This window comes from Erythranthe guttata, chromosome 13 (assembly GCF_056151865.1).
Source record: "Erythranthe guttata isolate IM_541 chromosome 13, IM_541, whole genome shotgun sequence".
In the NCBI taxonomy this organism is placed as follows: domain Eukaryota; kingdom Viridiplantae; phylum Streptophyta; class Magnoliopsida; order Lamiales; family Phrymaceae; genus Erythranthe; species Erythranthe guttata.
The window spans coordinates 15,843,640-15,871,379 of record NC_142545.1 but is presented as its reverse complement, the minus strand read 5'-3'; the positions used below and the strand labels follow the sequence as shown (position 1 = coordinate 15,871,379).

The 27,740-nt window shown below is 33.6% G+C and overlaps 4 protein-coding genes and 2 long non-coding RNA genes across 7 annotated transcripts; 2 read left to right on the top strand and 4 right to left on the bottom strand.

Annotated features, from left to right (window-relative positions):
• Positions 1–58: 58 nt before the first annotated feature.
• LOC105968441 (E3 ubiquitin-protein ligase AIRP2) lies at positions 59–2,715 on the bottom strand. 2 transcript variants are annotated; one of them, XM_012993076.2, is made up of 5 exons: positions 2,148–2,715; positions 1,430–1,580; positions 1,280–1,346; positions 964–1,198; positions 59–511 (listed from the first exon to the last, which is right to left on the bottom strand). In XM_012993076.2, exons 1-5 carry the CDS (start codon positions 2,234–2,236, stop codon positions 301–303), a joined length of 753 nt encoding a protein of 250 aa, XP_012848530.2. In that variant the 5' UTR covers positions 2,237–2,715; the 3' UTR covers positions 59–300. The 2 variants fall into 2 exon arrangements, with proteins under 2 accessions (XP_012848530.2, XP_012848531.2); XM_012993077.2 differs by having other exon boundaries at positions 1,430–1,607; positions 2,148–2,504.
• A 4,823-nt stretch (positions 2,716–7,538) lies between these two features.
• LOC148766028 (uncharacterized) lies at positions 7,539–8,053 on the bottom strand. Its single transcript, XR_016035179.1, has 2 exons — positions 7,959–8,053; positions 7,539–7,837 (listed from the first exon to the last, which is right to left on the bottom strand). It is a non-coding gene; the product is annotated as an uncharacterized LOC148766028 (long non-coding RNA).
• Positions 8,054–15,255: 7,202 nt separating this feature from the next.
• Positions 15,256–15,849, bottom strand: LOC148766027 (uncharacterized). Its single transcript, XR_016029398.1, has 2 exons — positions 15,719–15,849; positions 15,256–15,540 (listed from the first exon to the last, which is right to left on the bottom strand). It is a non-coding gene; the product is annotated as an uncharacterized LOC148766027 (long non-coding RNA).
• An 839-nt stretch (positions 15,850–16,688) lies between these two features.
• Positions 16,689–19,463, top strand: LOC105968922 (uncharacterized). The gene is made up of 3 exons (XM_012993621.2): positions 16,689–18,700; positions 18,854–18,944; positions 19,028–19,463. Exons 1-3 carry the CDS (start codon positions 16,934–16,936, stop codon positions 19,213–19,215), a joined length of 2,046 nt encoding a protein of 681 aa, XP_012849075.2. The 5' UTR covers positions 16,689–16,933; the 3' UTR covers positions 19,216–19,463.
• A 59-nt stretch (positions 19,464–19,522) lies between these two features.
• On the bottom strand, positions 19,523–22,880 carry LOC105968923 (CBS domain-containing protein CBSX5). The gene is made up of 2 exons (XM_012993622.2): positions 22,390–22,880; positions 19,523–20,559 (listed from the first exon to the last, which is right to left on the bottom strand). Exons 1-2 carry the CDS (start codon positions 22,713–22,715, stop codon positions 19,656–19,658), a joined length of 1,230 nt encoding a protein of 409 aa, XP_012849076.2. The 5' UTR covers positions 22,716–22,880; the 3' UTR covers positions 19,523–19,655.
• A 3,260-nt stretch (positions 22,881–26,140) lies between these two features.
• On the top strand, positions 26,141–27,725 carry LOC105968691 (stem-specific protein TSJT1). Its single transcript, XM_012993334.2, has 4 exons — positions 26,141–26,510; positions 26,652–26,892; positions 27,022–27,142; positions 27,250–27,725. The coding sequence occupies exons 1-4, from the start codon at positions 26,308–26,310 to the stop codon at positions 27,432–27,434; spliced, it is 750 nt and encodes a 249-aa protein (XP_012848788.2). The 5' UTR covers positions 26,141–26,307; the 3' UTR covers positions 27,435–27,725.
• Positions 27,726–27,740: the final 15 nt, after the last annotated feature.

Sequence of the window (27,740 nt, the reverse complement as noted above, 5' to 3'; positions counted from 1 at the left end):
GGCACCTCAAAAAACACCAATGTTCACCGAAAACGCACTCATTAACGAAATGCAGATATTTCATAATACGAGAGCAGTAAATTTCTTTCTTTTCCACGTCACGAATTCCATTTCAGCTTTAATAAGCAGACTCCGAACTATACAACCATTTACAAATTTATAACATTTTACCTTCCCCCATTTATCTCACTAACTTAAACCTCTGCCCATAATAAATAAGGGTCGGGTTTCTTTTTTTTTTTTCAAGTTTCTAAATCTATTTGATAAAGAGATTATTTCTTTCTCATCCAGTTAATTAAATTACCTGACATGAGTATCATAGGCATCGAATAAGGAATCGGGTACAACGACAGGCAATTTATCGATATAAATGAACAGCCTCTTCAAATTCTCCCTCGTTATAGACACCATGTCTATAGCATCCCTGGTTTCCAGAAACACCCAAAGATCACAAGAATTTACCCTCTTTAAGCTGTCACGGCAAAAAGGGCATGACTGTGATCTTGAATGCCTGCACCCAGAAAAAAAAAACGTTATTATTAGGCACATAAAAAATGGAAGAACAATTCATGTGACGAAAACTTAGATCCGATAAGTCAAAATGATAAGCTGCATTCATGCCCATCAATATTTTGTGATCGCTCTCTAAAGGGGCTATTCTCAATGAAAAGATGAACTTAGCAAATACGCTCATTAATTCAACACATTTGAGAATAAATTCCATGTAAAAAGGGTCAAAAGCATGTTCAAACAAGTGAGAATTGTTTTGCAGTAACTCGTAACTCAAACAGAGAAGAAAGTAACCAGTAATAATATCTTGACATAATACTGGAAATAAATGTCGAGACACCAATAGCGGACCAAACAAGCAACAGATTAAACATGGACATGGTAACGAGAAAGTATGTCTCATTTTTTTGAAATATCGAGAACTAAAGATTAAAAAACAAGAAAATGCGGTACCATTCTCTGTAGCATTTCAGGCACATGGCATGGTTACAGTTTGGCAATACTATCTTACTGTTCATCTCCATGCAAATCCCACATTCTTCCTCCCGTTCAATATCTAAATCCGAGCATTGCTTGTGCTCCTCTTCATCCTTTCTTCTGTATCTTTCCAGGCATACGGCTTTCTGCTTTTTATCTTCCGAATCTGTGACCCCTCTTTCAAGTTGCAGTAAAGAGGGATAAATAACAGCTGGCCACAACATAATATTTCGTATTCAGTTAATTGCTTCCGAATAAAAAACTGTAATCTATTAGGACCAAGAAAGTTTACCGTAGAATTCTCTAATGCTTGCTTTTCTCTCGTGAGTTGACATAGTGGTGGTGCCATCAACATAAACCTATACCCGTTACAGAGTTTGAAGTCTTGCTTTCGTCAATTGGACATAAGGAAGATAATGTAGTAACAGAACAAAGGACTAACCTTATATATTAGGATTCTCAACAAACCGAGAGCGCCAGCTAGGTGACAGTCGGTCCATTGAACGAGGAAAAGGAAAAAGTGTGCCGCTGGACTATACGACATTCTCATTTGCAGACACGCTCCATCATACTCCCTCGGAAAATCAGATGCCCTACAAGACCAGTTGTTCAAAATTTCTCTAGTGATGGAAATGGAGAAATTTTAAAACCAAACTGTTAGATATTCCACGACATAATGCGGGGACGAAAATCTAACTGAAATTGCTATTATTTTCAAGTGCACACTGCGATTATTCCCCTGTTTCATTCCACAGTTGATTACTTATGCTCACGGAAAATCAATTAAAGCCCAAAAACGATGAACAAACTGTTCATAAACCCTAGTTAGTTGAACATGAAAATGATACTTTTACCACAAATTGAAGCAACCGATAAAGTGAAATTTAGACTATCTTCAACTACAGATTCCCTAAATCAATATCCATAACCTAAATTCTTATAATTAAACCAGCAAAAATCCATATACATATGTCAGAAACATTAAATTTTCAATAGTAAGAAATCTAGCTCCGAAAATATAAAATAAAAATTCACGAAGTCGTTGAAAACAAAATCAAGCAACAAAAGCTTCACTGGTCATTTAAAAACAATTTTAAAAAAAATAAAAAATAAACAGCAGAAAATTTCGTCGGGAAAAAAAATCAAAAAAAATAACTCACAGAGTATTAGCATGCTGAATATCCGCTTCGAGAACTTTGAGCGAATCTTTGAAAGACTTCCGCATTGGACCTCCGCCGCTTACGTACATCTCTCTTCTCCCAACAAATTCAAATTCCCCCCTTTCTCTCTCTATATATTTTTCTCCAGGAATCAAATAATCATCCGTTACTGATGATTGATTATCGGCAAATTCAACACCGATTGAGCTTAAAAATTAAAGGATTAATTCAGATGGATATGCACGCAGATATTTCTTTGTTGTTGTTTTTTTTGGCACTGTATATCGAGAGAGAGGACTATCTGACTGAGACTGGGCCTCGAAATTATGGAATTGTCTTCTTCTGCTGTGATTCTGTGAGAGAAGTGAATGAAGGAGATAATAGGGGACACGTGTACTGCTGATGATGATGATGAGTACGAATTAATTATTCTTTTTTTTAATTAATTGTGTTTTTTTATTAATACTATAATAATTATGGCTTATTTATTAAGAAATGAGAACTAATGAGAAATTATTATTTTCTTAAATAAATTTAAATTTTAAATTTTGAACAAGCATTTAATGACAGATAAAAAAATATCAGGGTGTAATATAAATAATGTAGACAAGTGGGTCAAATTTCTGGTGACATTCTTATCCTTAATTCCACAGCTTTCTCTCTCTTAAATCTATATAGTTTCTCTCTCTAATAATAAAAGAATAAAGAAATAAAATTGGATAAATGGGAAATTGAAGAGGTATTTATTTATATAATTGTAGTAATATATATATTTTATATTATTATATGAATCTGCTTTCTGGTGTCTGCCACTTTTAATGCTTTGGCATTGTTATCTGTTCGGAGTAGCTTTCGGTTCCTACTGAAAGTGACGTTTTTAATTGCTTTGCAATTCTGCCCCTATAATTCAACTTATTTTCAGTCAACTTCACTTTGGTGATTTTTTTTAGGTGAGTACTTCATCTTATTGTTTAGTTTCGCTTTAGTCCCTTATTTTTCTATGGTCTAGTTTTCATCCTTCAACTCTACAATTCATATCATTATAGTCATTCGGTCTATAATTTTGTTATTTTAATGGATTTTTTTAATTGTTAATGGAATATTCTATACTTAAAATAATGTTTGATAAACTATAAAAAAAAGAACATATATAATCGAACTAGTTTTATAAATATTAACATAAACTCATAAAAAACATAAATTAAATTAAATAAAGAATATATGTAGATGGTATCTCATAATCAGTTGATATGTTCTAAAATTCTGTCATGTCAACAAAATAAATATAAATGATTGTTTGTATATAAATATAAATTAATGTGTTGTTTAATTGTTTAAGTTCTATTTTTATAAATTATGTTTTTCTATGTAAATAGTATTTTCAAATTATAAAAATTAAATATTTACTAAATTTTTCATAATTTATTAAAAACAATTCACAATGGAATATTGCATCCAATCTTGAAAAGATTCCATTAAAGTTAATAAATTTAGGGGGTAAATTACAAACACCCTTGAGGTATGGTTAAATTACAAAAACCCCCCTCTTGTTTGGATAATTACATCTACCACCCTTAACTATGATTTTTTCTTACACCTCCACCCTTTTGGTGTTAAATTCAACATAATAATCATCTAGATTCAGTGGAATGTGCTCTAGTTTGCACTCATTTTGTGTAAAAATACAGTTTCTGATGCACCACAAACTGATAAATACAAGCTAAAAAACACATATTATGATTATCTTGTTTCATAATATAGAGTTCGAACGGGTAAAACGGGTACAAAAGTGATAATATTCCATAAAACCTCGAAGATTTCACTAAATTTGAGGAGTTGAGGGGTGGTTGTAATTATCCAAACAAGAGGGATGTTTTTGTAATTTGACCATACCTCAGGAGGGTGTTTGTAATTTACCCTAAATTTAGGGGACTATATTGAGATGAATTGTAACATTGAGAGACAAAAATGAGACAATAGAGACATCAGAGACTAAAACATGACTAAATAATAAGATGAAGGACTGTTAGTGAAATTTGGTATTTTCTTTAGCATAAATTACACGTGCCCCCTTAATATTAGTATAATTACATATAAACCCATCCTATTTGGAAAATCACGCACACTACCCTTAAAGTTTGATATTATTGACGTTTGACCCATTTAATTCTTTGACCATTTAGGGTCCAAAAACTACTTTTTGTTAGAGCATCTCCCGTGACGGGGGTGGCTCCCCCGGGGCTCCCCTCACCCTCCTCCGACCCCAACCCATTTTTCGTCCAGCTGATCAATTTCTTTCTTCCATTTTTTTCCATTACCACTCTCACCATATAATAATAATAATAATAATAATAATAATAATAATAATAATAATAATAATAATAATAATAATAATAATAATAATAATAATAATAATAATAATAATAATAATAATAATAATACGTAATGCTAATATAATAAATAGAATATTTACATTAAAATTACTATTTTAAATTAGAAAGATGGAATTAGAGAAAAAAAACTAGAAAACTAAATTAAAATAAAAGAAATTAATAATAAAATGAAAAAAGGAAGAAAAAAAGAAGAACTAAAATAAATTAAATAAATTAAATAAATAAAGAAAAGATAAAAAAAAAAAAGAAAAAAAAAAAAAGAAAAAAGAAAATGCTAACGTGGAAAGAGAAGAATAAGGAAAAAAAAAAAAAAAACTGGAGCGTGAAATTCACGTTGGTTGGAGAGAGAAGAGTGAGAGCCCAGAACTTATGTCAGGGCTCAATTCACCCCAGCCACCCCAGCTCCACCCCAACCCCACCACCTACTCACTGAACACCTCAGCCCTCCCCTACCCCCACCCCTCCCCCATTCCACGGGAGATGCACTTACAATTAGAGCTCCAAATATATGTTTTTCTTATATTTTTTTGTATATAAAAAAATGCAAATGGAGTTCAAATTATATAGAAAATATAATATGATAATTAATACTTGTACTATTTATACATGAAATTAAAAAATAAAAATCATAAGGATATCCTTTGTGTATAATTTGCAATAGTACTTGCTAGTGACCAAAGATTGAAAAAAAGAATATACTTGTGAATCTTTATATTTTTTAATAATTTCACAAGGATATTTTATTGAAAAGTCATCAAATAAGATAAGCTTATTATAAAAAAACAGTTTATTGGCAATTTGAATGAAATAAGATTGTAGAGTTTATATAAATGTTAGTGACCACAAAATTGTCCACATGATTCGTCGGTAAAATAACATTTGTGTCCGAGAAGACAACAGTAACAATCACCCCACGCTCCACAATTTTTGTAGCGTCTGCACAAATTATTAATGTTTATTTTCCTCTCACTAATTCGATTATTCACCATCAATTTTCTTCCTATCATACTCCTCTCTTCGTTGCCTTCATCCAAAATTAATTATAAAAAGAATTATTAGAAAAAATAAAAGTTTTCATTAAAATCGAGTATGAAGAATAGATCGATCGCACTTACATTCATGGGGAACGAACAATGCAGCAAAGATCAAACAGAAGAGAATGAAATGAGTCAAGTTGTAAGAAGCCATTGATAAAAATTCAGAATAAACTTAGGTATATATAAATTATTTAATATATAAGAAGGATTATCATATATATTTATAGGAGCTTAATTAGAGATTATAATCACATCAAATTAAATATAAGAGCAAAATTAGAGAATGTAATCACATCAAATTAAATACAGGAGCAGGAATTAGAGAAAATCACAATTAGTTGGAATTTGAAAGTTTTAAAACTTAAAACCCATTTAATTGTCATTAAGCTTTTTTGTAGTGTAATATATTTTTACATTTTTATTCTATTTCTATTATATGATACATATTTTGTGCTACTTTTAATAGTTAGTCAAATATCTTACGATCGATATGATCATGATCAATAATACAGTACAATACGTGGAAGAAAACAATGGACAATATACTCAAATATCGATAACAACAAACTAAACATGTTTGATTGATACCGTAAGACAATACAACGTGAATGAAACAATTTTATAGAATTTCACTAGAAATAATAAATTTATAGAATTAAAAAAAAAAAAAAAAAAAAGGGTTTTATCTGCAATAAGCTCCACATTCTTCATCAGTGAGATAACATTGTGTGGGTCCAATCAGACAACAGTAACAATCACCGGACGGCTGGACACAATTTTTGTAACGTTTGCATAAATTAACGTTTATTTTGCTCTCACTAATTTTAATTTCCTTATTTTCCACCTTCAATTTTCTCCCGATCAAACTGCTGCTCCCAGCTTCCTCGTAACCTTAATTCAAAAATAAATGCACAAAAATTAAATTAATAATTTAAAAAAAAAATTAATTGAAGAATATATCAAAATAAAGCTATTAAAAATGTTTAATTTTATTCATAACTTACATTCATGAGGAACCAACAATGCAGCAAGGATCAATGAGAATATAATGAAACGTGACAAATTGTAAGAAGCCATTGGTTAATTAAAATTCAGAATTAGTGCTTAGGATACATATACATGTGTGTATGCGCATATATATATATATATATATATATATATATATATATATATATATATATATATATATATAAATATATATAAATAAAAGATAAATAGAAATATTGTTACATAAGGTAACACAATTATATAAATATTTGGTAATTTCCATTGTATTTATTACGAATCATTAACTACCAAAACACGGTTCAGTAATTTACATATTTGCAGTGCGTAAAATATATTAATTCCATAATTAAATTGGCTCCTGAAAATATGCATGGAATATACTCTCACGTTTTATATCTAGCTAAATCAAATATAGGGCAAATTACGGTCAAACCCTAAAGTAAGGTCAAAATACGAAACTCCTTTCTTGTTTGGGTAATTAGTAATTACAGTTGTCTCCTTCAACTATTAACCACATTTATTCTTATGTTGTCAAATTTATCTATTAAATAAGGGGTTTTTCGTGGAAAAATACATAGTTACGGGGATGGATATAATTACCCTAACAAAAAGGATTGTATCGTAATTTGACATTACATCAGGGTAGTAGCTACATCAAGAGTAGCTGTGATTTGCATTAATATATATGAACCATAAAATAATTCGGTGTGATGTCATTTGTATACATTTTTTTACTAGATTAAAAATTTGTATGTACATACATACACATATATATATATATATATATATATATATATATATATATATATATATATATATATATATATATATATATATATATATATATATATATATATATATATATATATATATATATATATGTATGCATAAAATAAAACAGTGGAGAAATTATAAAAAAAATAAATAATAATAATAATAATAATTAAGAAAGATTTCATAAGAATTTTTTTATTATAGTTTATTGGGTTAATTAATCTTATTTAAATGAAATAAGATTATTATTACATAGTTTATAAAAATATTAATTAACGATGACACTCTAAACCACATAAGCTATCTGAAGTGTAACACAGCCCATCACCAAATAGACAACAATAACAATCAACACCATCTACTGGACAATTTCTGTGGCGTTTGCACGGATTAATGTTTATTTTCCCGCCATTTATTTGAATATTGTTCATCATCTCTTTTCTTCCTATCATGCTGCTGCTCCTCCCTTCCTTATAGCCTTATTAATCCACAATCATGAATTATAATAACAAAAAAAATATTATTATGTTAAACTGCAAAATTAAGTTTCGTTACGTACTTAATGTATATATAAAATATATGGATCGGACTGCACTTACATTCATGAGGAACGAACAAGGCTGCGATGATTAGTGAGAGGAGAAAGAAACGAGTCGAGTTATAACAAGAAGCCATTGGTTAAAATGAAAATATTGACTTGGATTTATTTTAATATGATGTTTATTTATATAGTACCATGCCGATTTATATTATTGCAGTAATCCACTTCAATTTTTTCATGAATTCTTAGATTTCATACACAAAATTTAAATATTTAGTTAATGGCCTCATTAATAAGACAATCCTCACTGGTATTCTTAAGATTTTGACCAGCAAGAAGAGGCAAAAAGAAGATTTTGACTAGCTATAAGAAGAACCCATTTGGTCAAACTTATTTTCAACAGCTTTTACGTTTGATAAGCTGTATTTATTTTTCTTTTTACAATTATTTTTTGAAGTGTTTAAATAATGAGCGTATAAATTATTTTTGATATTATATGGTTAATATATCTGGTTTATACACACATGATATTCACTATGTTATGTCACGTGAGAAGCACGTGAGTTTAAGTTGCTTTTGCTTACTCATCTATCCTAGTCAGCAGTATAGTTTTTACACTTGAGCTGATTTGATTGGTGGATGAAATGGACGGCTCTCGTGAGTTGCTTGAAGAGTAAGTTCTATATATATATAGAACGGAGGCAGCAGAAGCAAGAGAGGGTGTGACAATACAGGGGAATACACATTGAGAGAGAGAGAAACACTTGTGAGAGGGGTTTTAGGGTTTCTGGCAGATCTCATGCTTGTTCATAGCTGAGATTATCATCTCTTGTTTTGTATCTGTATTGATCGTGTTATATAGTGAATTGGAGCTTGTATTGCTCCCGGGATGTAGATCTCACACTGAGATTGAACCTCGTAAATTCTCTTGTTCTTCTTTACTGTTTTGCAAGCTGCATGAGTGTGTGTTTGATGTGTGTGTGTGTTTAATTCTAAACAACTGAATCAAAGCTTCATAAAATCATAACAAGTGGTGCGGTGAGCGTGGATCGAAGTGAAGCTGGTTATTTCAATCAACACAAACCAGATCAGCAGCTGAAAATTGGAACAGGTACAATCCTGACTTAGATCTACTGAAGATGAGTAATTCTAAGTTTGAATTTGAAAAATTCAATGGTGATAATGATTTTACTCTCTGGAGAATTAAGATGAAAGCATTATTAGTTCATCAAGGACTTTCTGCTGCCCTAGATGCAAAATTATTATCTGAGTTAGATGATAAGAAAACAGTGCCAGAGATACAGTCAAAAGCACATAGTGCACTGATTTTAAGTCTAGGTGATGAGGTACTTCGTGAAGTCTCTGAAGAAACAACTGCTCTAGCTATATGGGAAAAACTTGAGTCTATATACATGAAGAAATCACTAGCTAACAGGTTGTATCTGAAGAAGAAACTCTACACTCTTCAAATGGAGACAGGGCAGGAAGTAAGAAAGCATTTAGATGAGTATAATAGGATTATACTAAACATGCATGCTGTTGGAGTCAAAATTGAAGAGGAGGATCAAGCTATTATCCTATTAAGCTCACTTCCAAAGGATTATGAGCACATAGTAGATACTATGCTTTATGGAAAAGATACCCTTACAATGACAGAGGTAAAATCTGTGCTAAATTCTAAAGAGCTTCAGAAGAAGAATGAATCAAGCTCTAATGGAAGTGGTGAAGGGCTTAATGTAAGAGGAAGGCCTGACAAGAAGGAGTTTAAGAAGAATAGAGGAAAATCCAGATCTAAGTCAAGACCACCTGGAAAGGACACCAGAAGATGTCATAAATGCAAGAAGGAAGGGCATATTAGAAGATTCTGCCCTGAGAGAACTCAAAAGTATAAGAGTGACTCAAACCAAGGTGATAAAGGAGATGCATCCATTGTATCAGATGGATATGACTCTGCTGAGGTGATGTTTGCCTCATACTCTGATTCACCTGAGGCACTGGTAGCATCACACCTCAATTCTGCTGGAGAGTGGGTGTTGGACTCTGGATGTTCATTCCATATGACCCCCAACAAGGAGTGGTTTCAGGAGCTCAAGGAATCTGAGAAAGGTATGGTGCTTTTGGGAGATGATAAAGCATGCAAAATTCTTGGGATTGGGGCTGTTAATCTGAAACTAGCCTCTGGACAGAAGAAACAGGTAAATGGAATGAGATATGTTCCTGCTCTTAAGAGGAATCTCATCTCAATTGGTATGCTTGATCAAGCAGGATATGAGATGAGAGCAAAAAATGGAATCATGAGGATATTGAAGGGTGCTCTAGTGGTCATGAAGGGCTTGCTGAGAAATGGTATTTACATATTAGATGGAACCACAGCTGTTGAAACAGCAAATGTAGTAGAACAAGACAAAACCTCACTATGGCACAGAAGGCTGGCACACATGAGTGAAAGAGGACTCCAAGAACTGGTGAAACAGAAACTTCTTGAAGCAAATGACATTGAAGAACTAAAGTTCTGTGAGAACTGTGTTCTTGGAAAAGCCAAGAGAGTAAAATTTGGGAAATCTCAACACTCAACTCATGACAATCTGAGCTATATACACTCAGATATGTGGGGTCCTGCAAGAACTGAAACCATGGGAGGTTGCAGATACTTCTTGACTTTAATTGATGATAGGTCAAGGAAGTTGTGGGTTCACATCTTAAAGACAAAGGATGAAGCATTTCCAGTGTTTAAGACTTGGAAACAAAAGGTGGAGACTCAGTCAGGGATGAAGATAAAACACTTAAGGACTGATAATGGACTGGAGTTTGTGTCATCAGTATTTAACAGATTCTGTGATGATAATGGAATCACAAGGCACAGAACTGTTAGAGGAACTCCTCAACAGAATGGTTTAGCTGAGAGAATGAATAGGACCATTCTAGAGAAGGTGAGGTGTATGCTTCTTAGTTCTGGTTGCTCTAAGAGGTTCTGGGGAGAGGCTGTCAAAACTGCATGTCACATTATTAACAGAAGTCCATCATCAGCTCTGAACTTCAAGACACCTCAAGAAATATGGACTGGAAAACCACCTTCATATGACCATTTAAAGGTGTTTGGTTGTGCTGCATATGCACACTTGAGACAAGACAAACTTGAAGCTAGAGCACTGAAGTGCATTTTTTTAGGATATCCTGAAGGAGTAAAAGGCTACAAACTGTGGTGTATTGAAGCAGGAAAACAAAAGTGCATAGAGAGCAGGGATGTCACATTCAATGAAGAAATGATGCCACTGAAAACTATGGAGTTGTCTTCTGGTGAAACCAGTCAGAATAAGACACAGTTTGAGGTGGAGCTTCAAGATGATGTGATAAACTCTGTTGAAGATGATCTAGTAAATACTACAAAAGCAGAAGAAGCTTCTGGAGAGATTTCTGAGGAGAGACAAGAAGATGAATCCTCAAATCTGCAAGATTATCAACTAGCCAGAGATAGAACCAGAAGAGAAATGAGAGCTCCAAATAGGCTTGGATATGCTGATATTATTGCCTATGCTCTGACTGTTGTAAATGAAAACTGTGGAAGAGAACCAGCATCTTTCAAGGAAGCTATTGCATGTGAACAAAGGGACATGTGGATTAAAGCTATGGAAGATGAGATGCAATCTTTAAAGAAGAACTCTACCTGGAGTATTGTTTGTAAACCAAAAGATCAAAAACTAGTTGGTTGCAAATGGATTTACAAGTTAAAGACTGGTATACCAGGAGTTGAAAAGCCAAGATTTAAAGCAAGACTTGTTGCAAAAGGCTTTACTCAGAGAGGGGATAGATTTTAATGAAATATTTTCACCAGTTGTCAAACAGACTTCTATAAGGATTGCATTCTCTCTTGCTGCTCAATTTGATCTTGAGCTTGAGCAAATGGATGTGACAACAGCTTTTCTGCATGGAGAGTTGGAAGAGACCATATATATGAGGCAACCTGAAGGTTTTCACATTGGAGGTGAAGACATGGTGTGCTTATTAAACAAGTCACTATATGGTCTGAAACAGTCACCTAGACAATGGTATAAAAGATTTGATATGTTTATGCACTCCATTCAGTTTGAGAAAAGCAGTTATGACTACTGTGTGTATCAAAATGGAAAGAGGGGTGAAGATCAGATTCTGTTGCTTCTTTATGTAGATGATATGCTGATCATTGGTAAGAAGCCAAGTGAAATTACCAGTCTAAAAGCCAAGCTGAAGGGAGAATTTGAAATGAAGGATATGGGAAAGGCTAGTAGAATTCTTGGTATTGATATTCTGAGGAATAGAAAGTTGAATCAGATATTTTTATCTCAGAAAGATTACTTGGAGAAGGTTTTGACCAAGTATGGAATGGCTGAAGCAAAACCTGTATTAACACCTTTAGCTCCCCATTACAAGCTGAGCATAAACCAAAGGCCAAACTCTATTGAAGAAAAGGAGTACATGAAGGAGATTCCATATGCAAATATTGTTGGAAGTATCATGTACTGTATGGTATCTACTAGGCCTGATTTGGCTTATGCTCTAAGCATCTTAAGTAGATTTATGGCTGAACCAGGCAAAGAACATTGGTTTGCCTTGAAAAGTCTACTGAAGTATCTAAGAGGATCAAAAGGAGTTGGTCTTCTGTATCAGAAGAGAGTAAATGCTACTCATGTGGTGAATGGATATGTTGACTCTGATTATGCAGGGTGTTTAGACACAAGGAAGTCTTTGTCAGGCTACATATATACTTCTTATGGAGGAGCTATAAGTTGGAAGTCATCACTTCAGAAAGTAGTTGCTCTTTCTACTACAGAAGCAGAATATATTGCTGCAACTGAGGCAGTAAAAGAAGGACTGTGGTTGAGAGGTTTTTTTGAGGAATTGTCTGGAAAGGTGAAAGAAATCACATTGCATTGTGATAGTCAGAGTGCCTTGTTCCTCATGAGAAATCCCATGTTTCATGAGAGAACTAAACATATAGAGATAAAGTTGCACTTTATCAGACAGGTTATAGAGGCAGGGAAGGTTAAAGCTGTGAAAGTAGCCTCTGAAGAAAATCCAGCTGATTCATTAACTAAACCTTTACCATTCAATAAGTTCCAACATTGCTTGGAGCTGGTACAAGTTCAGACTTGGCAGAATTCAGGATGATCAGGGGTGATCTCCTGGCTGCATGTTCTGAGAAGGAACATGGAGGAGCAGTACAAGTGGTGTGATGATATTTTAACCAAGGTGGAGATTTGATATTATATGGTTAATATATCTGGTTTATACACACCTGATATTCACTATGTTATGTCACGTGAGAAGCACGTGAGTTTAAGTTGCTTTTGCTTACTCATCTATCCTAGTCAGCAGTATAGTTTTTACACTTGAGCTGATTTGATTGGTGGATGAAATGGACGGCTCTCGTGAGTTGCTTGAAGAGTAAGTTCTATATATATATAGAACGGAGGCAGCAGAAGCAAGAGAGGGTGTGACAATACAGGGGAATACACATTGAGAGAGAGAGAAACACTTGTGAGAGGGGTTTTAGGGTTTCTGGCAGATCTCATGCTTGTTCATAGCTGAGATTATCATCTCTTGTTTTGTATCTGTATTGATCGTGTTATATAGTGAATTGGAGCTTGTATTGCTCCCGGGGATGTAGATCTCACACTGAGATTGAACCTCGTAAATTATCTTGTTCTTCTTTACTGTTTTGCAAGCTGCATGAGTGTGTGTTTGATGTGTGTGTGTGTTTAATTCTAAACAACTGAATCAAAGCTTCATAAAATCATAACAATTTTACTCATTATATGATTAAATAATTCAAAGAAGATCATAAAGCTTTCAAAAAACTTATCTTCTTTATTTTTTAGATTTTTTTTTAAATTACCAAACAATTTAAAATAGCTTATAAGCTCTTTTTAATAACTTAAGAATTGTTTAGCCAAACATCCTCTAAATTAACACTCCGTATATCGGGCCTTGAAGCTAAAACAAATTATAATTAACTGGTCTAGCCCATACTAAGATCTCCTTTGCGGAAATCCAATTTACTATAATTATATATCTCTGCAAAAAATAAAAAATAAACATACATGGAGAAATTAAGAAAAACTTTCAAAATAAATTTTTTTATTATATTTTATGGGGTTTATTATTTCATATTAGAATGAAATAAAGATTATTACAGAGTTTATAAAAATGTTAGTGACACTTGGATGCACACCAGGCATCCGTAGGGTAACAATCCTCGTCACCGGTGAGACAACAATAACAATCATCCCCTTCGGGACAATTTCTTGTGTGTCTGCACAAATTAATGTTTATTTTCCCGCCATTAATTCGAATATTCTTCACCATGATCTCTTTTCTTCCTATCATGCTGCCGCTCCTCCCTTCCTCGTAGCCTTAATCCAAACGTAAACGAACAAACGTAAATTATTATTAGAAAACAAAAAAATTCTTAAGTTTTATTTAAATCGGGCATGAAGAAATCGATGGGTTACGTTGCACAGACTTACATTCATGAGGAATGAACAAGGCTGCGATGATTAACGAGAGGAGAAAGAAACGAATCGAGTTGCACGAAGCCATATTGGCTAAAATTAAAATATTACTCTAGGATATATTTTCATATAAGTAGGATTATGATGTATATATAGTACCATGCCGATTCATATTGCATTAATCCACTTCAATATTTTCATGAATTGCATTATTGCCAGTAAAAAAAATGAAAATATAATAGTTAATCGTGTGCAATATAATTTTATCGTTTTCGTAATCACCGTTTATGCGGTGAGTTTGATTCTTATAAATTATAATCGCACCAAATATTGTAGAGACCGAAATAAATTTTGGTTATTCCATAAAAATATATAATTAATTAGGCCGAAATTATTATATATTGAAATTAGATTTTCGGTAAGATTCATGATTTTTGGCACTAAACATATTTGACAAATAATGTAAAAAATCCAGAGTGAATGAAATAAGATTATAGAGGTTTTATTTAAGAATGGGATTACAGCCTGTTTAAGAAACATAGGAAGATAATATAAACGAAAAAAAGAAAAAAAAAACCAAACAAATAAGCTATGAAAAGCTACTCCAACGAATGGAGATGCTTAGCTTCTAGTTACGACTCAGTTTCCAATTACACGTTTCTCATGCATAACGGTTTGCTATATAGATGGAAAAGAAAAACTGTATCCAAAGTATCGAAATTCGAAACGATAAGAATCGACGGTCAAAATTGATGATTTAAACTGTTCTCGAGATTTGACAGAGCAAAGAAGAATAGATTAATGGAGTGGATTAAATAATCCATTGGGCCCAGAATTGAGTCTCTTTATTTTCTCACACAAATATAATAATATTAATAAATATTTGTATTTTATTAAAAATTATTCCACGCTTTCTGGATACACCAATTACACATATGAATAATTAGTAGATATATAAATATATGAGTTTTAACTTTTAATTGTAATAAAATCAAAAACATTTGGCATCACAAGTTGGCTTATAAATATAACACTGCTTATTGACCGGACAACACCAGCAGCGCCCAATAATGCATCCCTTATCGGCAACGCACGGTGTTTTTACTTTTTTCTCCTCCATTACTCCCATGTGGGCCCCACCCACCTCACTGCCTGTAAGGTTTCATCAAAGTTAAAATGTCAGATTTTGACTGTATAAATAATTAAATGAAAACATATTTTATAATTTTATTTTATTTTTATTTTATTTTTATAATTATACAAATTCTGCAAAAAAATGAGTAACAATAAATAAATAATGCGAAGTAATTTCGAGTTTCGATCGACTTACAGTAATGAGGAGTGACGAGGGCAACAAGGACGAGAACGAAGAAAAAGAAACGGGCAATGTTACAGAATATTGCCATTGAGATTTATTAATATAATAGATCTGAATAGTGAATTATTTCATGTGATATAAATTATAATATGGTGAATTGAAATTTATAAGCAGCAGGGAATGGTTTGCAAATCTCATTAACATAATTTTTAATCATTAACTTTCCTTTCTTGCATAAATTTTTGGAAAACGTACTTGGAAATTTTTATTAATTTTAAAATAAAAGGTGACAGTTTTAATTATTTCTTTTTTCTGTGTAGAGTGACATTATTTTTCATGGGGTAAATTGGTAAATTGCGTTCATTTCTCTTGTGATGATATGTAATTACAGCTAGATCTCATTGGATTTGATTATTTAAATTAAATTAAATTAAATTAATGAATATAAATATATCCATCAATTTGGGCTAGAAGAGATTATTATGGCCCAATAAAGCTCAAATATAACATTGATTTTCAGTCAAGCCCAAATATTAGATTCACTTCCTCAGGCCCAATATCCGGATTATAGTGTCATTATACCAAAAATAAAATAAAATATAATTTGATTTCATAAAAAAAAAATTTAGGTACTTTATTTATAGGGGAGTTTGATAAATAAGTTTTTTCTAAGTTGTATCTGTCGTGGGATGCATCTATTCTCGTTTTTTCTTTCAAGAACATTTTATCTATTTAACTAAGATGTTGGTTATAAATATAACTGAGTTGTGAGGCAACGTCACCGGTATTGTTAGTTTTACGTTAACTAAATTGTTGTTTATTAATACAACAAATTATGTAATTAGTTTTAATTAACAATTTCGTTAGAGAAATTTTAGATCTAGCGTCAGATCCAAAGCGAGACGGGACACAAAGACTTTTAGCAAAAAAATCACAATTCCTTTATGTTTAAGGCTATAGAAAATATTCTTTTGGAGTTTTCAACTAATTAATTTCCCCTCATTTATAAGTTAAATAAATTTTAATATTCAACTTAATTTAGTAAAATAATAGAAATGTGTTCATAAATTGGATATAGATATATTATTAATAAAACACAAGTATCCTTTACAAAATTTAACAGCCAAATAAGCTCTTCAGTTGTCAGTTGTCACCTACTTCCATCATCGAACAAAGAACAAAAATACACTCAACGTTGCAGTAATTCTTCCCCAAAATCCAATCATAATGCAAACCCTAATTTACAGGAAACCAATTTTCAGATTTCATCGCCACCTCCCAATCTATGATCCACAGAAACATCAAAATCACGATTACCTCATAATTCATCCCAAAAGACGCCATTACCATCCTTTGAAAACTCCGAATCTATGCTCTCCCGCATCTCCTCAATCACTGAGCTATGGTGGCTGGGATGATCTTCAACTCATCGGTGACTCGGATCAATCTGGTGAGTCAAATCAGTTCCGTAATTTTCTGAGTTCATCTGGAATTGGTGATAAGAAGTATGTATTTGTGTATCTGTTTGGTTTCGTTTGCGCCTTGGCGATTTCTAGAGTTAAGGTCTCCACGATTATCGTATTTCCAGCTTGTGCAATTGTATTTGCTCTTGGATTTTCTGCTGGGTGGGTCAAAGGGGGTCAATTGAATGAATCAAGATTAATCGAGGATAAAAAAAAGTTCATAGACGACACTTTTAGAGGTCTCGTTGAGAAGTTGAGTAATTTAGAGGAGAATTTGGGTGGGTGTAATGCCGAGATTCTGAATGTGAAGAACGGTATTAGAAGAAGCATCGAACACAATCAAGTTACAGTAACTGATTTAGAAGGCTATATTGATGTTATAGAATCTGCCGATGTATCTTTACAAAGCACACTTGATGTTGTACGAAGCTGTATACAGAGTATAGTATTAGGTGGTAATGAATCAGGCCGAAAAAGAAAGAAATCGGGTGAGAACGGGTTTAATTTCTCTCGATACTTGTCTAGTTTGATCGGACGGAACTTCGATGGTCCAAAGCCTGGTAAAAAGGAAGTCTCTAGTAAGGTGGAATTGATGGATGTAGAGGCAAACAATAAAAGTTCGACAAACATTTTAGCTTCTGCCGTCAAAGACAGAAATTCGGAAAATGAGAATAAAAGTATGTCAGATAACCCTTTTGATAGCACTGTAAGAGCTCAAGATAGAGTAGAATATTTTGCCGACGAGACTGAAACTGAAAATGTATCACTTGAAAATGAGACAGATTTTGACCAGACAATCTATAATTACAAGAATAAGACATCGAAGCTTGTAAACGAACAAGCTTATTTGGAAGATTTTGATGATGACATAGAAACAATGTCATCTCAAAATGATTCGTACAGTTCTGTCGATGTTAGCATCAGTATGAACCGTATAAAAACCGCTAATAGAAATTATTCGCGTATTGAGAAAACGGAAGAGAGCCAACACGAGTCTCGTAGATATTTCCGTAAAAAGGGGCCCAAAAAGAGACCTTCCTCTGCTAATCAAGAATTTGAACCCGAAAATATCCTCGGTGATGATTTGGAATTCAATAGGTATATAGCAGAAGCTAATAATCTTTTCAAAGAAGCAAAAGGGTATTTCAGGCAAAAAATAGTTGACGGTAGGGTGGAGCATGCACTGCATAAATCTGCAGCACTACTATCGAAAGCAATAGAGATGAGGCCCATGAGTTTACTGGCCGTGGGCCAGTTGGGAAACACGTACCTCCTTCACGGAGAATTAAAACTAAGAACGAGCCGGGATTTGAGATCACTACTTGTGAGAAGTGACGATCCCTTACCAGCTGGCAAAGACAAGATTTCGTCGTCTCTTATTGATGTGTGTGAAGAATGTGAAGAGCTTCTAATGAAGGCAGGAAGAAAGTACAAAATGGCATTGTCGATTGACGCTAGTGATATGAGAGCATTGTATAACTGGGGACTTGCTCTTTCTTTTCGGGGCCAGTTGATATCAGATATCGGACCGGTAAATACGAGCTGCTTTTCCATATTCACTTTCCTTAGTTTTACAGCTCATATAGCCAACAATTAAACTGCTCATTCGATAGAAATTTTATAGGCTCAAATTATTTATAATTTTCACTCAAAAAGTGTTTGCACTTTGTGTCTAATATTACAGAGTGCTGCTCGTGATGCGGACAAGGTTTTCCTGGCTGCCATAGACAAATTCGATGCCATAATGTCCAAAAGCAATGCTTATGCACCTGACGGTATGCTATACTGTCAAATAAATTCAATACTGAATTTGTCGTATAGATTAACTTATTTTTAGTGGAAATTCGTGTTATTACAGCTCTATTCAGATGGGGCACAGCATTGCAGCACAGGTCTCGGCTAAGGCCAAGTCGCAGTCCAGAGAAGGTGAAGTTATTGCAGCAAGCTCGAAGATTATACGAAGACGCACTTGACATGGACTCGGGCAACATCCAACTACAAAAGGCTCTGTCATCATGCGTATCTGAGTTGAGGTATATCACATGATGTGAAAATAATAAGGCACTCTAATCAGTTGAGGTACCCTTTCTTAATAATCATTTTACACAAAGAATAAAGAATTCCCACACATAAATGTTCCAGATTTTTGTCTGAATAATATGTAATTACCCCGATCCACATATAGAAGGATTTTGCTGCAAGAACCTGTATTTTATAGGACACATTTTTGTTCCCTTATTTTTCACTGTAATTATGTAAACATTATACAATATACTTAATTTTTTTCCTTTGGATCTCTTATTATCTTATGAATCATTTGTTCTGAAATGGACTTGAACAAGGAAAAAACATGTAAATCAAGAATTCATGTTATGATTATTTATCATTGATCAACCTGATTAAAAGGTAAATCAAGAATAGCCTCAAAAATTTAGTTTCCAGATACAAAACATGTGATAAAAGTATAAAGAACAAAAATGAATTTATCAATCTCTGGTTCTACTATTATTGTTGTTGTTATTATTATTATTATTATGCCTCTCCGCAGTAGCACTGCGGAAAACATTAAGTATCCCTGCAAAAGTAACAGCCCCAACCAAGGTACCGTCTTTTTCCACAACCCACACACAAGTAACACGGTGCGCCAGGGCCTGCACCATCACCGCCACCAACGAACTCCCACGATTGCACACAATCGCCTTCGACCTCCTAGCCGGAAAGTGCCGCCCGCCGCTGCTGCTGCCCCTACTCGACCACCACCAGTTCCTACCAGATGACACGGACACAGACTCATCATCCGAAGAACAGCTGCAAGACGAAGAAGAAGAAGAAGCAGAAGAATTCAAAGGCATCGAAAACTGAAAAAACTCATCCATCATTTCCACCATGGCCCCCAAATTCCTCTCCTCGAGCCTCGTCTTGACCAACTGGGCCAAATCCTCCTGTGGGCCACCACAGTCCATGTAAGTCATGAGATCAACGGCTGATAAAGTCTTGATCGCCGCTGCAGCAGTTTCGTCGCAGCATGCTAGGGTTAAAGGCGAGATTTCACCTATCAACCTGTTGTGTTCGTCTACGATTGCGACGGAGGTTTGTTCGGTGAGGGCTCGGTTTAAGTGTGCCAGAGCGGAGATTGCGGGCTTGCTGTAAAGTATAGTCATGATGTCATTGTCGATGACGTTGAGGGATTCGATTGTGAAAGTGGGGATTGGAGAGAATACTCCTACGGAGTTTAGAAGGAATCGTATCACGTTTTCCTGCGTTAGCCAACAGTATTCGTGGCTGACGTGGCGAGCATTGTTGAGGAACTTCTTTCTTGGGTTGTGGTTCTGAATCGGGATTACTAGGTTTTGGGTGCCATCGAGTATGTAGTCTATCGCTTCCACCAAACTAAGAAGAAAAAAAAAATAGAGCAGATTGAGTTAAGACTGATGAAGAAAACTGCATTTAATAGCTTAAAATCTAACAAAATATCTGCAACTATGGTTTCTGTTTGATTTTATTTTGTGATGCGATCTCTCGAGTATCATAAGATTTCTTTACTAATCGTAAGAAAACTCTTCTTTATTATTTCTCTTCATAATAAAACCCTAGCACAATACGACTATTTAAAGATAATAAAACCTTAGAATCCTAATCTAACTAGAAAAGATAATTACCTATACTAATTAAATACTTAATAATCTCCTAATTACTAAACAGACGGCTATATAAATATAAATATATATGCTAAATATACTATTTTATATAATTAATAATTAACTATTAACTAAACTAATAATTAAATAATATATTAAATAATAATTCGTATCAAACCACCCCTCTTGAAATGAACCTTGCCCTCAAGGTTCGAATATTTGCAGCTCTCTCTTTTTTGCGCTTCCATCTATGCTTGATGCCATCAAATTTCTTCAAAAATAATTTGTTCTCATGTAGGATGCTGAGAACACGAATCTCAATCAATTGATCGACTACTTCATCACATGTCTCCACCATCGTTGACTCTTTAACGTATTGTTTGTTATGGTCAAACAATTCATTAAACATCATCGAGGAAATATTTGACACTTTTAGTGATACATCAATCTTCTCAATAGCATTGTTAGATTTCTTAATCTCCTTGAAAATCGTCAATACTCCTTCGTCTTCTTTGTTTTGAACATCATGGAAATCTCCCAATATCCATCGTAACTCTTCGTTCTCCTCCTTTGTTAATTCCTCGTCTACGTCCCAAATTACCTCAAGTGAATCCGATAATTCTTCTTTCGGCTCGTCGTCCCACTTTATCTCAGTTGAATCCGATTCTTCTTCTTTCGGAGAACTCACAAAAAATTGGGGCTCTTCGAAAAAATCATCGTCGTCCTCGTCCTCTCCCTCTGGCGATAGGCTCGGCAACGGCGGCGGTGGCGTTGGCGGTGATGGGCGGCGGTCCCTTCGGCTTTTGTGATGGCGTCGTCCTTGACTTTGTTCGAGCAATTTTTGGAGACCGATCCGTATCTCCTCCACGGATTTTTCCAATCGCTCTAAACGTTTTCTCTCGGACGGCATAATTTCGCAAAGTGTTGATGTAATCTCAACTTTGCTCCAGCTTAGCTTTGATATAATCGCTGCTTTGCTAACGAAGTGTTGGTGTTAATCGCAACTTCGCTCTGATACCAATTGATGCGATCTCTCGAGTATCATAAGATTTCTTTACTAATCGTAAGAAAACTCTTCTTTATTATTTCTCTTCATAATAAAACCCTAGCATAATACGACTATTTAAAGATAATAAAACCTTAGAATCCTAATCTAACTAGAAAAGATAATTACCTATACTAATTAAATACTTAATAATCTCCTAATTACTAAACAGACGGCTATATAAATATAAATATATATGCTAAATATACTATTTTATATAATTAATAATTAACTATTAACTAAACTAATAATTAAATAATATATTAAATAATAATTCGTATCATTTTGTTTCTGAAAAGTCAAATTTCTTTTGATTAATTAAATAGAAACTATATGGAAAGATCAACGTTCTGTATCTGCATCAATTTTTTTCCCCAAAAAAGGGCAAAACATAACTTCGCAGAAACAAATTTAGTGGATTAATTAAGGGAAAAGCTTCGTTTTCAACAAATTAAAACCCCAAAAAATGATGAAATTTCAATTCAGAGAAGAAAATTTGCAGTTCTAATAAGCGGAATGAAAATTAGGTCAACGAACCTGTAATTGGATTCAATATGCCTGACAATGGCGGATCCTTTGGGTAAAATATCGGAAACAGGAGATTCAAACGCCTTGAAAGGATCGGCGGAATTCTCCTCCCGGCAGAGGAAGAGGATCACATCCGCCATGCAAAATTTCCCGACGCACGCGCAACCGCCATTGCCGCCGCCGCCGCCGCACGCCCAGACGCTGATGTGTGTGTCTCCGGACTTCCTCAACGCCGTCAAGGCGTCGGAAATTGTGGCGGTGGCCGCCACCCACGCCACCTTCGGCTTCCCTAAGCACAGCTCCGAAACCTCTTCATTCAGAAATTTCACTGCCATGCAACGGTGATCGGAAATTGTGATCGGAATTCCTGACGGCGAGAGCGAGGGAAGTACTAATCAATGCGTAGAGGAAGATATTATATATATGCGCGTAAATTGCTGGTACCTTTTTTTTTTCTTTCTTTTTTTAATAAATAGTTTTTAAATCTAATTTAATAATTAATTTGCTTAAATTTATTTGATGTGGTTATATTGTAAAAAAGGTATTTATAAGCTAAAAAAGTGGTTTAATTAGGTGAGTGGTAGGTAAAAAACCCGTGCAGTTACTTGAGAGGTGACACGTTGGGTTTTTGGTCAAATTTGATCAAATCAAGTTGGAGGGCTTGTTTGGACAAATTGATAATAATATTTAGTAGGGTAATTAGCACTTAATCCCTCGTGGTTACAAGTTATTGCAGATGACCTTCATGTACTCGTAATATCAGCACACAACCCCTTTTGATTTATGGGGTATCTTCCGTTAGTTTTTCCGTCAAACTTAATCGCTTACGTCAAATTTCAAATGGGTCATCTGCAAAAATGAAATAGAAGAAAATAAAAGCACAAGAGGGCTATCTGCACAAAAAATACTTTGACGTTTGACACTTACGGTTAAAATTGATGGAAAAACTAAAAAGAGCTATTCATCATACACAAGGAATTATGTGCTAATATTAAAATTATAAAGGATTCATCTACAAAAATATGTAACCACAGAGGCTAAGTGCTATTTAGTATTTACACTATTTGGTATGAATTTTCAATTTTGAAATAACTCTAGCATATTTTACAATTAACAAGTTGGCCTAGAACCCAACTGTAAGATGTTAAATTGTCATTAGTTCAATAAGCCTGTTTGATTACCTACATCCTTGCATTACTAACTTCACAATTTTTTTAATTAAATTCTATTGTATATTTGTATGTATTAAATATAATAATATTTAAGTTTGTAATTTGAAGTTCTTAATTTTAGAGTTGGAGGCATCGTGATTTATGAAAACCATGTCTCGTCCATTGGATAGGTGTAGAACAACCTACCATTAAATAAAACTATGTTTGCTATTAATTAATTAATTAATTAATTAATTAATTAATTAATTAATTAATTAATTAATTAGTAGTATTTTTATATCATTTTATTTTATAGAATTTGGAGTTATAGAAGTATTGGAGTTAAGGCAATTTTAATAACAAGTTTTGAATGAGATTAAAAACTAATTCAATGAAATGAATTTAAGTCTAATTACCTGACTATGACTTTTTTGATGTGACCAATTTAATACTGAGAATGTGTTTATTAGATTAAAAATTATCGAAAAAAAATGATAAATTAATTACTCTTTATGAAGGTATTAAACCTCTTTTTAAATAAATATGAGTAGAACATATTTTCAGTAGTTAGGAAAAAAATTTGTGTGGTCCAATTTTATCAATTTAATTTAATTTTGGATGTTGACGTGGAATATATATACCATGGTATAGTTTTACGAATATGCCCGAAAATGGTCAAATTTGTACCAACAAGTGAGAGGGGCAAATGAATTATGAATATATAGCCACAATACAGTTAAACATTTTTTAATTAATACGATTAAAATTGACAAAAAATTATTGATTTAGCGAAATATTAAATTATCGAGCTAATGCATTTTTACGGAGTAGGGATTATAAGAATTAGTATTTAAATGAGGTTATTAATTTATCGAATATTAATTTATCGAAGTTCTTCTCGATGTAATTTGACAAGTGAAAGCAAATATATGAAAGCAACAAAACTTCATATTACTCTCTCTCTCTCTCTCGAATTTGATATTTCAAGACTAATGAGTACTAATAATAATAATCAAAGAGTTGGCCTAGCTAGCTAATTGTTGCATATAAATTAGTTGACAAGTTGAGTTTGTTAATGATAAAATACTGAAATATAACATGTTGCTAATTAAACCACCATTAAGAAAAAGGGCATCAAGTATAATTCGTGGACACGCTGTTGGTTTGGAATTCATGGACATGAACCATTCAAAAAAATGTACCATCGATGTCGAAAACCGCTGTCGGAATGAGCAATGTCGAAGGTGCACGGATGACAAATACCTAAACCCCCAAACAATTAATGTCTCGTTTCGTTATTGACATTAATTTGATAGGTCGACCCATAAATATTTAGGCAGCATTTTTACTGCATGTCTTGGGATCTGATAAAATAATTTAAATTATTTAATCTTATCTTAGCATTCAAAACGAGACTGTTAACATTTTTTTCACAAAAGATAAAAAATAACAAAAAATTATTAAATTAACATTTTCTGTCAGCTTGGAAATGGCCGGGCTATACTAATGAATAATTAAGAGTAAACTGCAAATACTACCCCTGTGTTATCTCGAAATAGCGGAAACCCCCCTGTGATAAATAAACTAGCAAAAACCCCCCTGTGAAATTTAGTCAAAGGCAGAATCCCCCCTAGCTGATTTTTTAGACCTGAAATGACAAAATTGTCCCTCAAAATGTATTTATATATATACATATTATATGTATATTTATTCTTTTTAATTTGTTTGTTTAGAAATAAAAAAAATAGTAAACAACTAAATTGATTATTTTTTAAATAAAATAATTAAAATATTTATAAAATATAAGAATTTATTAATTGCAAGACTCCAGGGGCTTTTGTGTCTTTTTATATCAAGTCAACCCTTAAATAGTTTCATAAGGGGGTTTTTGCTATTTAAATAATTTCACAGGGGAGGTTTTTGCTAGTTTATTTATCACAGGGGGGTTTTTGCTATTTCGAGATTACACAGGGGTAGTTTTTGCAGTTAACTCGAATAATTAATAAAATTCAAGAGTTGACCTTTTTTTTTTTTTGATAAATAAATTCCTTTTCTGTTGTTATCTGCCTGTAATCACAATATTCGTAATTATTATTATTAATTCACGGTGGATTATTTCAAAGGAATGATTGGGAATTTAGGGACTATGAGGTGTTAATTACTAATAATAAATAATAATGATAATAATAATAATAATGGGTTGAGTAAATAATAAAAAAAAAATGGAGATCCATCCAGAAAAGCCCATTAAAGAATAAAAAATGTTAAGTGGCTGGGCCAATCATCCAATGAAGCAGGCCCACTGAACCAAGCACAATACGCCGTTGACCCGACTACCACCCGGATCCACCAGATTAGAAACGGGATCTGAATTGAACCGACAATAGGAGATTCTGCTGAGTAGGATAAGTGTCAATACCACGTCAGACTTATGGATAAGCCTCCCTTACTCCTTAATCCTCGTATTAAGTAACACATATCTAATCTTGATTACACACACACACACCTTTAAAGAAGATATTATTTTGAAGTTAAAACCCCCCAAAAAGATTTGATCTTTTACTATTATAATAAATAAAATAAAACAAAAAAAAAAAAAAAGGAAAATTGTATTGGATAATACCGCCACCTACTTTGGCTCTCCTACAGATACCAATAAATACCCAACCTCCAAACTCCAAACATCTCTTATCCATTCGTACATTTCCCCATTTTCAATCTATTTAAAGATTTTTATTTTTCTCTCACAAGAGAAAGAATCAAAGAAAAATCAAGAATGTTGGCTATATTCAAGAACGGTTTGGTGAATCCACCAAAAGAATTGCACAGCCCAGCTTCAATCCAGCTGGCATCCGACAGGTCCAAACCTTCTGAGGAAACTCTCAAGGAATTCTTGTCTGCAAATCCAAACAATGGCTTCTCTCTTGGATTTGTTGACAAGGCTATCTTGGCCTACGCCCCACCCACCTCTCAACCTAGGTTAACCCTCACATTTACACACACATTTACACACACTAGTAGTGTCAATTGTATAACAATTTCTTGATTTATTTTTTATTTTAATAATGATGATTTGTGTGCAGTTAATTTGACAGAATACTATGGTTTATTTTATTTAAGGTTGTTCTGTGGTGTGGATGACGTGTACTGCACATTCTTGGGAAATTTGAACAACCTGTGCAACCTCAACAAACAATATGGGCTGTCAAAGGGTGGGAATGAGGCCATGTTTGTGATCGAAGCTTACCGGACACTTCGTGACCGGAGCCCGATTCCGGCCCATCAAGTGCTTAAAGAGCTCGACGGAGCTTTCGGGTTTGTGATCTATGATCACAAGTATGGAATTGTCTTTGCTGCCCTTGTAAGTTTTTTGCAGAATTACATCACCAAGAAAATTCTCTTGATTATTTCATTTCATTTATGATGATATTATGAATTAATTTCTATAATGTTTCATTGATTTATTTATTTATTTAATTTGTTGTGGCAGGGTGCTGATAAATCGGTGAATCTGTTCTGGGGTGTGGCGGCAGATGGCTCTGTTATGATATCGGACAATGTTGCCCTCGTTAAAGCAAGCTGTAGGAAATCATTTGCTCCATTCCCACCTGGTATGTTCACTTAATTTCTTCATTCCAAAATGGCATTTTTTTTAAAAAAATTATAGAAATCCGATTTTCGAGAATCTAATTCCTTTTTTTTTTTTTTTGTTGGACAGGGTGCATGTACCACAGTGATAGAGGATTAATAAGCTTTGAGCATCCAATGCATAAGATGAAAGCAATGCCAAGAATTGATAGTGAAGGGACAATGTGTGGAGCATATTTTGCAGTTGATGCTTATTCTAAGACCAACAGCATGCCTCGTGTCGGGAGTGCTGCTAACTGGGCAACTTGGGGCTGAAACGCCCGGCCTTGTGGTGTTTCGTTAACGTTAACGATCTTTTAATTCGTTTTTTCTGATTTTTTTTTTGTTTTTTTTTTTTGTTTGCTGATATGCCTCTGGTTGATGATTTGTTATTGGCATTGTTTTGGTTTCGTTAGTTGTCGCCCCTCGGCATGTAAATTTTAATATTCGAGGGGATTTGGATTTTTTTTCGAAATGGTTAGTTTCGAGGGTTCCTGTAAATGTAACCGCGGTATTACTGTGGCTACATGTGAATATCAACTAATCAGAAATATTTCCTTTGGATTAGCATTCAAGATTTCT